General features: G+C 34.1%; 1 protein-coding gene across 2 annotated transcripts in view; it reads right to left on the reverse strand.

The window, feature by feature from the left end:
* Nha1 (Na[+]/H[+] hydrogen antiporter 1) overlaps positions 1 to 13,943 on the reverse strand; it is a 572,935-nt gene that overhangs the window by 541,462 nt on the left and 17,530 nt on the right. The window contains exon 2 of one of the 2 annotated variants that reach the window (XM_076766050.1): positions 4,175 to 4,292. The exons of the other annotated variant lie outside the window; for it this stretch is intronic. Within the exon in view, the coding sequence (XP_076622165.1) occupies positions 4,175 to 4,200 (26 nt within the window). The 5' untranslated portion in view covers positions 4,201 to 4,292. The remainder of the gene's footprint in view (positions 1 to 4,174; positions 4,293 to 13,943) is intronic. 2 annotated transcript variants of the gene reach the window in all.

A 13,943-nucleotide genomic window follows, 5' to 3' on the forward strand; every position in this document is an offset into this window, starting at 1 on the left:
CCGTTCAGGAGTTATGGCATTTTAAAGATTCGCATGAAATTTCGGGATAACATTTCTGGCCAGAAATTATATTTTCGGTAAAGAATTTTTTTCTCGAAAGTGCGTAGGAATTCGGGGGTATGTGTATTGACCGAAAATGATTGTAATCGATCTCTGCAACTAAAAATAATTTTTTTGAAACGACTTGAAATTTTTTAATTTTGTCGAAAAATTTCACACCTGCTCCAATTTTTTTTTCGGAAATGCGTAGTAATTCGGGGATATGTCTAATAACCAAAAATTATTGTGATTTACTCTCCTAGCTAAAAATAATTTTTCCAGAACGATTTGGAATTTTTTTTTTTCGTCGAAATATTTAGGCACCTACCCCCTGTTCATTTTTCTTTCAAATTCGTTTTTCATTTTTAATAATTTTATTTGACGCCCTACAGAAAAATTATCTAATACTTTTTTGTAAGTTCTCACAACCCCTACTTCAGAAAAAAGTTTCATTGAAATATATTCAGTATTGTAGGAGTTATGGCTATTTCGAAATTGGACCATTTTGATCGGGTTTTTCTCATTTTGCGGAGTCAAGGGTCAAATTTTCCAATATTTTTGCAATTTCTATATATTCTTCACTAAAATACGCGTTGTTTGCCGTTTGAAACATTAAAATCCGCCAATCCGTTCAGAAGTTATGAGGTTTTAAAGATACGCACGAAATTTTGAAATATTTCTGGCCAGAAATTAAATTTTCGGTAAGGAATTTTTTAAAAATTCAGTAAAGAATTGGGGGTATTTTGCTCTACTGCGTACGCGTTTGTGAATTCTTTCAGAACGTTTCATCGCAAAATGGATTTTTAAAAAAGTCGAAAAGTTTAAAAATATCTTTTTTTAATTGAAATTATTGAATGACTACGTTTGTATTTTTACACTGTTAGTGTCTTGTTATGATTATTAATCTGTAAGTTTCTCAGATTTTTAGAAGTGGGGGAACGATGTTGAAAAATCAAAAACCGACATTTGCTTGTATTTTTACCTTAATTTTTGATGTGACCATGTTCGTATTGTTATAATTTTAATAGCTTGATACCATTATAAATATATAATATTTTGAGATTTTTTGTGGAGGTGTATCACACAATTTTATTGCGTTAATATCGATTTCGAGTCAAATGATATGTCTCATGCTCGGTCCACAGAACTTCCCTGGTCATATGATACATGTATAGATTCTAGTGTGACAAAATCAAGAAAAAGAAAGAAATAATGTGTAGTTGATCATATATGTTGTTTGCCAAAAAATATCGTCCCAAGAGAGATATTGATCACACGTCATATCTGCTATGACCGGTATAATAATATTGAAATACGCAAAATTGTAAGAGGCAAATATACTATGTGATATATCAATGAATTCAGAAAAAAATTGTGTTTTTTCTTGCTATTATGCAAATTGTGATTGCTTTTAAAATAATGTTATACACAAATTTTTTGTTATAAACAAATTATTTTTTACAAAATTCATGGTCAGCATTTATATACACATAAAAAACCATGAAACTTTTCCTTATGAAGGTTTCTTCTATCTATGATAGTTATTGAGGTAGCCTATTCTAGCTGCAACTTTAGGATATTTTAGTTAACTTTAGAGTATTTTTTATTAAAAAATACGTATATCTTATTTTTTGCTTCTTTAAAACACCCAAAATTCAGAACAATCGGAGGCGGATACCTAAAACACATTTCTTGTTAAACAAATATAGAATTTATGTAAAAAACTTCTTTGGATATCTAATGGATTTCAAGTTTGCCTCAGAATACCTACTTCAAATTTTATCTTTGAATACCCTAATGCCACGATTCTAATCAAAAACTGATTGATAATAACACTTTGAGGGCCCGAATGTTTTCCATTCCACTGTTGATTGACAACTATTTTCTAATTGATTTCCCGACCAATAACCAAGTTTGTCCCAGGGCATCGAGGTCCTGTCTTCCACTATGCCCTCAATGCATAACAACAATGCCTGTACTATGTTCGCTGACAAACAGAACTTTGGCCAAGTCCTTAAGTTCAAGTAAATTTGCTTGCAAATATCGTACGATTTTCGGAACATCTTAATGCTTGGAAAATAACAGAATACGATATAGAGGCCAACAATCATTAAACGTTAAACTAAAAATTAATGGACACGTGTGCGCCTTTATGAAAAACCTTGAAAACAGATCGATCCAAGTCAGAGTTAATGGAACCCTCTTCGAATCAACTGAAGTCGAAATTGGAAACTCTCGAGGTTCTGTAATTGGCGTCACGTTACTCAAGACAGAAATTAATGATATCATTCATTAACTTTTTCACGGATGATCTTAATTTGCGGTAAAAAAAAAACTTTGAATAGAATCACGGAGTTATTACGGTCGACTAAAAATACTTTTCTGAAATGGTTCGACAAATCTGGCCTCAAATTCTCGGTGTCATATTTACGAGGAAACTCCATCGACGCAAAACCTACAGTTCTCCATGAATAATACATAAAGAAAAATGGATTTAAATCTAAAGCGACTGGGGGAATTGAGTGGCATGCACGAAATAATAATGAATAGGTAAATGTAAAGCCTCGAAAAAATTGGACAGCGCGATGCGTTTTCACATACTGTGATCGTATTACGTCGAAGAGTAGCGAGGTTCGGAGCAAATCGAATTTACTCGAAGCAAAGTGGTTGTTGATATAACTTGAACTTGGAGTATCGTTTCGGTAACTGAAAACGTGACACGATTGAGATAGTAAGCTCTTACTGCATAAACTACACCATGACCCAAACACGTGGGCCAGATTCGCCAAATACCTTCGAATATTTTCGTCAAATCGTGTGACGATTGATCGAAAACGTACAAAATCGCCAAGATATTTGTCAAGAAATTTACTTACAGTTGATTCCTTACACTAATTCCATATTAATTTTATCAATGTATTTCCCTTTATCGTATTATTTACAGTGTTCCACTTTTAAAAATATTATTTTCATTATTAACACCTATTTATTAATTACATTGTAAACCAGGTACTATAATTCTCAAACAAATTGTATTTGTAAAATACAAATTACCTGTGCAATTTTAATGTCAAAACAGATTACAAATAAATTGGAAGTTAGTGCCAAAAAAATCAGTAATCCAATTTTATTAAAATAATGCAATTCAATTTTTCTCCAAGAATTTTTAATTAGTTTCATTATTTCATCCTCAGCATCCAATTGCAGACTATTTTCAGAAATTACGTCGCAGTTCCGGGTAATAATATGTCATTTTAATAGAGCAATTTAATTTAGCAGGTACTATAATTCTCAAACAAATTGTATCTGTAAAATACAAATTACCTGTGCAATTTTAATGTCAAAACAGATTACAAATAAATTGGAAGTTAGTGCCAAAAAAATCAGTAATCCAATTTTGTTAAAATAATGCAATTCAATTTTTCTCCAAGAATTTTTAATTAGTTTCATTATTTCATCCTCAGCATCCAATTGCAGACTATTTTCAGAAATTACGTCGCAGTTCCGGGTAATAATACGTCATTTTAATAGAGTAATTTAATATTGATTTTAAGAAGATTAATACCAGGTATACCTAACATTGTGCTTTGCTTCTATAAACGGCGAGTGTATTCTTGACATTGATTGATTGACATTGACAGGTATAGACGGTTTAAAAGTGTACATATGAAAGTCGAAGCAATTTAGAGCTAAAGAACACACGAAATATTTATGTGTTCAATTCCAATAAAGCTGTCATCACCACGAACGATTTTAAATTCAGCGCCGCGACCGGCGCGCCATCTGCCCGGAACTTTGAATTCGACGGACGTGACTAAATTACAAATTTATTTCGGACAATTTCGCGACGACAGATACGCGATGAACGTTATTGACCACGATTCCCCAACGCATTTCCATCGTCGAAATAATCGACGATGAAACGAACGACTCGAGATTCGCGACAAATTCAGTTTCTCGACGCGTTCCAATTATCAAATATATCACGCGCCAAGCGACTAAACATGCACAAATGTCATACACGGAGACGGGTTGTTGCCCTTCCGCGACAATGTACTGTATTATCGAACTTGTTTCGAGCATACGAGCAGAACAAACTACAACAATTGTCGATAGAAGGTGTCAAAGTACTCACTCTTCGGCTATCCAAAGGAAGACCATAACCTCTTTTCAGCTCGCCTCGTCGAGACGCGCGCACTAAGTCCGAGATTCCTGCGTTTTCTGACGAATCTGCCGCACTTGAACAACGAGATCTGAAGACAGGAAGCGTGACGCATTATTTCGACCGCGTGGGAATCGGAAATAGAGTCAAACACTTATTTCCAGATGCACGAGTAACAGAGCGACAGCGGTCGACATGCTGTCGCGATTTACACTGACGCGGATCGTACCGGTACACGGTTCGAGCTTATGGCGTTAGGTTATATCGATTCCCCTGACCAATGAAATATTTCTTCGCGTTAACAACCATTCAACTTGAGCGTTACACGAGCGAAACTACCAATCAATACGCTTGTCATGTTCGACCGTAAACATTTAACAGTCTTAAAATTTTTTTTACCTGTCTATAGGCAGAGACAGGGTCGGGGTAATTTTATTCACGAAAAACTAGCGAAAAGTTTAGACTCCTTCGCGAAATAGCTTTTCCTCGCTGCTTCGTTTGCTTCGATGTTAATTTAAAACATTCGTTAATAAATTTATTTAAAAATGAATCTAAAATTCGTAATCGACATTCTCGAATAGAAATTAAAAATTTCAATTAGGTATAAAGTCATTGCATTTGCAAAATACAGCATACGACTTTATATTACACGTCAGGTTTTACCTGGTCATTTATTCTATGTCATTAAATTATTGTCATCTCGAAAGAATTAAAAAGAAACTGTTATTATGACGAAATATGTAGATTTAGATGGTAAAAAATTACATAAATCAAGTCTATCAGTAAAAATTTAAAAGTTATTTCATGTATTTAATCGTAAATAGTTTATGAAGAATTTAAAAAAATATAAATCTGGTAATAAATATTAAGTTGAAAGACTCAACAAATATTTGTAAGCTTTATAAAATTATAAGTTATAATGTATAACATATTTGCAAAATAAAAACTTTTGTCTCGACCAAATAATTACGATTCTAATTTTACGCGCGTTTTATACAGGGTGTCGGGCCCACCCGGGAAAAATTTTAATGGGGGATTCTAGAAGCCAAAATAAAACGAAAATCAAGAATACCAATTTGTTGATGGAGGCTTCGTTAAAAAGTTATTAACGTTTAAAGTTCCGCTCGTAATGAATTTTTTTCTCGAAAGTGGGTAGGATTTCGGGGGTATGTGTATTCACCAAAAATGATTGTAATTGACCCCCGCAACCGAAAATAATTTTTTCAAAACGATTTGAAATTTTTTTTTCCCATCGAAAAATTTCACACCTTCTCGAATTTTTTTCGAGAAAGTGGGTAGGATTTCAGAGGTATGTGTATTCACAAGAAATGATTGTAATTGACCCCCGCAACCGATAATAACTTTTTAACGAAACTTTCATCAACAAATTGGTATTCTTGATTTTCGTCTTATTTTGGCCTCTAGAATGCCCCATTAAAATTTTTCCCAGGGGTGGCCGAACACCCTGTATAGGTTTCTTTCATTTGCAAAAAGTTATACGTCATAAATGTTTTCGTCAATATCATATCGTTTAATTAAAATAATTTCGAATTTTTCCTTTCATTAAAATGGTATTAAAACGACACATGGGAAGTACTGCGACCAACCACAAAAATGTGTTCCGCAGAACGCCTTTGTTGTCATATGCACAATGAATAGAGAATGCCTGGGTCACAATCTTCGGCAAAAATAGAAAAGTCGATATTTTCAAACTGGCTTTACTTTTAACAGGATTCGTTTAAATAATTGATATAGATTTTGTTAATATTTTAAGTACCACTATTTCAGATGAGAATGTCACCTACGTTCTGTCTTTTTTGAGTCTTCTGGTCTTCTGGCTTACGTTCTGTTAACGTGTACTTTTATATTCTTTTTCCACTTGCAGAATTTTATCATAAAATATTTTAAACAAGTTTCGAGAAGAAGAAACTGTATTTCACTTTACGAGATGTTAAAAGTTTTACTGCGATAAACTTATCAAAACTAAAGTACCACTGTAACTGCAAAAAATAATAATATCGAGTTTCTTTGCTCTGGTATGCATTAAAAATAATTTTGTTAAAAAACTTTTGTTATTGCACTTCTCAAAGATAGCAAACGTATGCAGAGTAGATATGAAATTGCATAGAAATTTGTAATTTCAATATTTTGATCAATGTTTCAAAATCTTTTCAAGAGTTTACTGGACATTAGAGAAGCAACATGTTGGAATTTTGAATCTAACATTACTACTAAACTTGGAGTTGTTTATTCTATTCTTCGTCTATGTTAGTTTTTCCATTTCCTACCCCGTCAACAGAAACTTCTTCCTCCGTTTCCCACCGTTTCTGTATTTGATTATGCTGAAGTTATGTACTATCCTTGCCTAAGAGATTCTGTACTCGTACACAACTAACGCGAAATTCCTGTCTAAGATTTGCATATGGAGCACGTAAATTCGATCGCTTTACCCCTCTATTTGAACAATCCAGTTGATTAAATATGATAGGAAGATACATATTTGATCTTTGTTGTCTGACATGCAAAATCCACGTTACGGTAACGCCTTGTTATTTATGCAAGCTTTACAAACCGTGATCATAATCGCGATAAATATTTAACCACTGAGGATTATGAATGAACTATACGTGTTCTATCATTACATCGCAGTCTTTCTTTTACTTTTTCCCTGTTCTGGGTTTTTCATAAACTCACTCGTTCCTCCTCCCGTAGATCCAAACACCATGGTTCTTCAATGTAAACATTACAAATACATCAAAACTTAAAATTTGTTATCCATTCAACAGCTGATGCATTCAAAGCACGCCTTGTTCTTTCATTTATTTTTGAAAAAATAAGAAGAACATGGAGTTAGTATTAAATGTATCATTTCAATTTCTAACTTTGTTATTCTAAAATAGCGCGAGAAAATCTCATTAGCCGTTTTCCATGAGACAATACATTTTGAAATTTTGTATCCACTCAACAGTTGATGCATTCAAAGCACGCCTGGTTCTTTCATTTATTTTTTAAAAAATAAGAACATGGAGTTAGTATTAAATGTATCATTTCAAATTCTAACTTTGTTATTTTAAAATGGCGTGAGAAAATCTCATTAGCCGTTTTCCAGGACCCCCTAAACAGAGAGCTATGAAAGAACCAGATAAAACTGTCGAAAAGTTCGTATTCTGTTAAATTTATCACTTTATTCAGTGGCTTCGAGTTGATGCAAGACAACCCACCTTCCTTCGCTGGTATTCATCTGCTCGTAAGGAGCCCCGGATCGATGTCCTAATTCAACAGGTGCAGGAACGCCGAAGATGCAGGCCATTCTGCATTCTACTGGAATTTCTGGAAATCGCACCGCTGGCACCGGCCAGGAAAACCGATAAGATTCGCAGCGATGTTCGAGAAATTCCAACGATACCCTCCCCCAACGATACGGTGGCAAGATAGTCGAAGGTGATGTCAGTTCGAGAAGATGCACTGCCGAGATACTCGGTCTCATGGAAGGAAAGAAAGGGAAAAACGAAAAGGAGCAAGGAAAATCGGTATCTTCTGCTCGAAGATAGAAGAAGAAATGGTGGTATTTGTTCGGAATAAATTCTTCATCGATAAAATATTTATAAAAATTGTAAATACAAAATATCTGTGCACGATAATTTTATAGATACCATTGGTTAAATAACTGAAATTTTTGATCTGATATTTTAATATTCGAAAAGAATGGTGCAAACATCAAAAACTGCTTCTTTAATCCTTATGGTAAAAATCGAATATTTCGTTCAAATACATTGGGTATATTATTTCGTTTAAATATTTGTAAAAATTGTAAATACAAATTATTTATGCACGATAATTTTATAGGTACCAGTAATTAAATAATTGAAATTTTTTGTTTGACATTTTAATATTCAAAAAGAATATTCTTTTAACCCTTAATAAAATATTTACTTATTTTTGGTGTACTCATTGGAAAGGTCAAATCGATCTGGATAATTCTTTTGGTGATTCTACGTTGATCTGCGTTTTCAAAATAAAAGTTTGCGAACAAAGTTTTAATACAAAAACTTCAAATATTTTATGTTATAGAAATGCAGATGGTGTGAAAATTTTATACAGTTTGTATAGTGGAATTTTGGACCAACTTTGATATGAATTTACAGAGACCCAAAATTAGTAGAAATAAAACGAAAATCAAGAATGACTTTGCATTGAGAGTTAAATTGTTTTGACAACAGAAGTTACAATATATATTTAATTAAAGGATCTGAACGAGTAAATTAATTAATATATTTTCAATTCTTGCTAAATTTCACTTTGAGAAAAGTGAAAAAGAAAAGAAACGGGATGAGAAAGTAAACGAGAGACTGGAGATTTCACGTAAAACAGATAAGTCGTTGGGGTTTTATCGGTAGGTACTGATGACTCGTGAATTCTGCGGTAAAGCAAAATCGATTGTGAGAACCGTCTATCTTCAAGGAGTATCTCCTAAGAAAGGAATTACTCAAGAGAGAGGTAGCAAATTCTTTCGCAGATGGATAATATTCTTTCCCATTTATTAAGTCTCCATCCGTGCAGCGAAGATTTACAACGCGATTGGGGGAAAAATGTGAGAATGCATAAAACTTTAATGACATGCTGATACGAAGAATATAAACTGCAAAAAAGTATCAAGATTCCCATCGTTAAGACAAACTTATCGAACAGCAGCTAACGAGTGAAGTATTTTATATAAAACTTCGCTGCCTTTCTGACAAAGGTAAAATATACGACCCAACCATTTTTAGTTTAAAATTGTGCAAATCCGAATTTTTTTCTCTCAACATTTTCAAAAATGTCCATTCCAGTGCACGAAAGTGCATTGGATCGTTTATTCTAATAAATCACAAACTGTTGACGAGCTCAGAGCAAACAACGTAGTAGTCGTTTAAATATTATTATATTTCATGTATAATTTCATTAAATGTACATCAAAATGAAACCATGAGCACTAAATTATCTTTCGTAGAAGTCATTTTACTTTTCGAAGTTCTCTCGTCTTTATTGGAGAAGATTTTCTAAAATTGCAGTATATGAAAGTGCATGTCGTTTAAATAATATTATATTTCTTGTATAATTTCATCGAATGTACGTCAAAATAAAACAGTGAGCACCAAAATATTTTTCGTAAGAGTCAATTTATTTCAACTCGAAGTCCTATCGTCTTCATTGAAGTGAATTTTCAAAAATTGCAGTGTGTAAAAGTGCATGTCGTTTAAATAATATTATATTTAAATAATGTATAATTTCGTCCAATGCATGTACATCAAAATGAAACCATGAACACTAGATTATCTTTCATAGAAGACATTTTATTTCAATGCGCCTTTATGAAAAACCTTGAAAATAGATCGATCCAAGTCAGAGTTAATGGAACCCTCTTCGAATCAACTGAAATCGAAATTGGAAACTCTCGAGGTTCTGTAATTGGCGTCACGTTACTCAAGACAGAAATTAATGATATCATTCATTAACTTTTTCACGGATGATCTTAATTTGCGGTAAAAAAAAAACTTTGAATAGAATCACGGAGTTATTACGGTCGACTAAAAATACTTTTCTGAAATGGTTTGACAAATCTGGCCTCAAATTCTCGGTGTCATATTTACGAGAAAACTCCATCGACGCAAAACCTACAGTTCTCCATGAATAATAAACTTGTATAATTTCATCGAATGTACGTCAAAATAAAACAGTGAGCACCAAATTATTTTTCGTAGGAGTCAATTTATTTCAACTCGAAGTCCTATCGTCTTCATTGAAGTGAATTTTCAAAAATTGCAGTGTGTAAAAGTGCATGTCGTTTAAATAATATTATATTTAAATAATGTATAATTTCGTCCAATGCATGTACATCAAAATGAAACCATGAACACTAGATTATCTTTCATAGAAGACATTTTATTTCAATTCGAAGATCTCCCGTCTGTATTGAAAAAGATTTTCTAAAATTGCAGTGTATGAAAATGCATGTCGTTTAAATAATATTATATTTCGTTTATAATTTCATCAAATGTACATCAAAATGAAACCATGAGCACTAGATTATCTTCCGTAGAAGTCATTTTACTTTTCGAAGTTCACTCGTTTTTATTGAAGAAGATTTTCTAAAATTGCAGTGTATGAAAGTGCATGTCGTTTAAATAATATATTTCATGTATAATTTCATCGAATGTACGTCAAAGTAAAACCGTGAGCACCAAATTATTTTTTGTATAAGTCATTTTATTTCAATTCGAAGTTCTGTCGCCCTCGTTGAAAAATCCGTTACTTCGGATTCGCCCGTTGAGCAAACAAGGACGCTCGACCGAAGTAACGATTATCAGTAGCGAAGGTTCGAAAATTTGTGTTAAAAAGAAAGGGGGCAAACGAATTTCCCTTGGTCGTATTTCAGATTGAAATCTGGAGCGGAAAAGGGGAGCACACGAGTCCTTCGGATTCGGAACAATATTGTCCCCGTTTGACGAATGAAGCGTTCCATTCCGGGGACGCGCGCTCCACCTGATATATTTCTGGTAATCAGTCATTTTCCCTCGTGCACAGATCCAAAAATCGACGTTCGCCCTGGGATTCGAATGGCCAACGTTGGGTACAGTACGACTGGCTGTGAAAGAACGTAACCGAAAAGAGAATTTTCATTTTCGCGCGATATAAATCGCGGGAATAGCCGATATCGGCCCGCCGTCATCGAACTTCCGTCATTCTGCGTGTGAAGTAGACGAACGGTTTGACGTTTCTATTCTTCATCGTCGATCGTTCCGTTCTATTCCCATCGACGACAAAAAACTACTTGACAACGCGGTTTTTTAATTAATTGGGTTCGTTCGGAAAGAAATACAGCAGAAATTTCGTTTCAAATATACGGGGTGTTCGGCCACCCCTGGGAAAAATTTTAATAGGAGAGTCTAGAGGCCAAAATAAGACGAAAATCAAGAATATCAATTTCTTGATTGAAGCTTCGTTAAAAAGTTATTAACAACAATTAAAAAATTTCAAATCGTTTTGAAAAAATTATTTTCGGTTGACGGGGTTAATTACAATCATTTTTGGTGAATAGACACACCCCCGAAATCCTACGTATTTGTGAGAAAAAAATTCGAATACTACCATCTCACGCACGCAACTGTTCGCAAATTGTCGTTCTACAGACGAGACTTTAAACGTTAATAACTTTTTAACGAAGCCTCAATCAACAAATTGGTATTCTCGATTTTCGTCTTATTTTGGCCTCTAGAATCCCCCATTAAAATTATTCCCAGGGTTGGCCGAACACCTTGCATGTAAGTAATCTCGGTAATTGTATCTTGTATTAATTGCAACATTGCCTTTAGAACATAAGTCGAACGTGTACATTTTTAAAGTTTTAATCGCGAGTGTGTCTTTGTGTTTCTTGCAAATACTTCTGAACTCAAGTACGTGTGTTTAAGCATGTACTCTAGATACGTCCATAACTTTGTCAGTCACATTCTCGATAAGCGGATATATTGCAGTCTATATCTAGCAGTGCTTGAAACAAGTTGTCATTCTGCGTTTCAGGATGCTTATTGATAGTCTTACAATGAATGATTTGCACGGGAGTTACCGTTCGTACTAAAAATATGACCGAATCTGCATTGCTATTTAGAGGCCATGTAATAGTCGAGCAAATAGGAAAAGCGTTTCATTTCTTGTTTTAATGAACGAGTTTAATAAAAAAAGCTGTCAATTTTGAAATGCTGTAAATCGAGGTTCCATATCAAACAGTGGAGCGTGAAAATTTGCTCCCATTAATGACACATTGAAAAGCAAAAAATATTTAACAATGTTGAAAGGAAATTTAATATAAAGTGCAATTAACATGTATACAAAGAATTTTTTCACGTAGAATCACATGTATGAAGAAAAAATTACGAAAAATTATCCAATTGAATGAGAGTCAAGACGAAGACAATCTATTTTTGTGAATTGAATGATTAGCTTTATGACTCTCATAGCTCTAGGTTTCCAATTACCAATAAGCATTGATCTATGTCAGATCAACATAAAGACTCGTAAAATTATTTTCCCCTTCCTCGAAGAATCTAAACTACAAATTTAAGAACTTCGTCGTGCTGTTTCTTCTCGCCATTGTGGAGGACATAAATCTGTATGGTTTCAAATGCTTAAAAAAGAAAGAATCCAACAAGTTAAACGATTGTTCGCCCGTTTATTAACGTCATACACGTTTCAAAAGGTTTGAAAGCCTTCTGCCCTGAAGAATATCGACATGGATGGACCCAATCTAGCAAAAATTTATTATTAAGGAAGCCGAGGTGAAGAAACGTTTGCTTGAGCAACGACTCTCTGAAGCCACGAATCGCGTACCTCAAAGGTTCGCCGCGAACTCCTCGAACTCCGTTAAGCAGAATTAGCCGCACGAAGATGCCACGTAACTGAAAATAGCATTCTGAGAAGTTTGTCCGGTTATGCGCCAAGTATCGAATGGAAGCTGGGAAACGTAGCCAACCCCCGGCGGGGGTGAGACTGGCTCGATGGAAGGCTGAGAGCGCCATCGGTCGCGTTAATCCACTTTGTTAGCTCTAACGAGGGGCGCGGTTTATACTCTCAGCTTTTATCGAATCGCCCAAGCACCGGCAATGAGCCCCCTTCACGTTCGCCAACCACTTTACGATTATTTAGTTATTTTCCGGATTCACAGTCCATCCGTTAGTACGGCCGCGTGAGTTTTAAAAAGTACCATAAGACTATTACTGGGCTGAGTTACGACGCTAAAGTTTCTTTTTAATATTCAATTCTATGCATATTTGCTATCTGGCACGAAAATAACAACGAGCAAAAGTATCTAATTTTGTGTAGGGCGGTCCTTAGCTATAAGGACCAAATTTTGTTTTTACTTCTTTTTTGACGCACCCCCATACATTGTGACACTTGATGAAGAAATCATTTATGCCAGAATTTATTTTCTCTTTAAATGTCACAATTTAACAGGGTAAGATCGAACAAAATCGAAAGTCGAAAAATAGGGGACAGCCTAATATGTACTATATTTTTCTATTCCAGACGCTGCATTGTATAGGATTCTAAATATAACAATGAAAATTATACAAAATAATAAAAATTTCAAAATTCTAATTTAAATGCTGCACGTGTTCCTGTTGTCTAATCTCGCTGAAATTTTGCACTGAACTTTTTTTCACCAAGCGTCAGAATCTGAAGTGGTGCGTCAAAAAATAATCGAAAGTCGAAAAATAAGGACCACCCTAATGTACAGTCAGGATAGTATACAAACGCTTGTTATTAAAACTTTGACACATCCACTGCTGGATCAAAACTGTATAATATTCTGCAAGACTAAGATTTTGATTTTAGAATATTGCATACTACATAACTCAAAATTTGTTTTAGTATTTATTTTTTGTAACCTTGATAAAATTCACAAATCCTATCCAAATCCATTTCCCTGAACGTCGCAACTTGAGAATTAATTTTTCTAGCTCCATAGTGATAAATTCTGTCATCCATACATGGCTGACGTGACAGTCAAAGTATTAAACGAAAGGAATATCAGTTATTCGATTTAATTATTTGGGCACTAACAGTATTACTGTACAGGGTGTTCGGCCACCCTTGGGAAAATTTTTAATAGGAGATTCTAGAGGCCAAAATATAACGAAAATCAAGAATACTAATTTGTTGATGAAGGCTTCGTTAAAAAGTTATTAACGTTTAAAGTTCCGCCCGT

Source organism: Colletes latitarsis, chromosome 6, assembly GCF_051014445.1.
Source record: "Colletes latitarsis isolate SP2378_abdomen chromosome 6, iyColLati1, whole genome shotgun sequence".
NCBI lineage: Eukaryota > Metazoa > Arthropoda > Insecta > Hymenoptera > Colletidae > Colletes > Colletes latitarsis.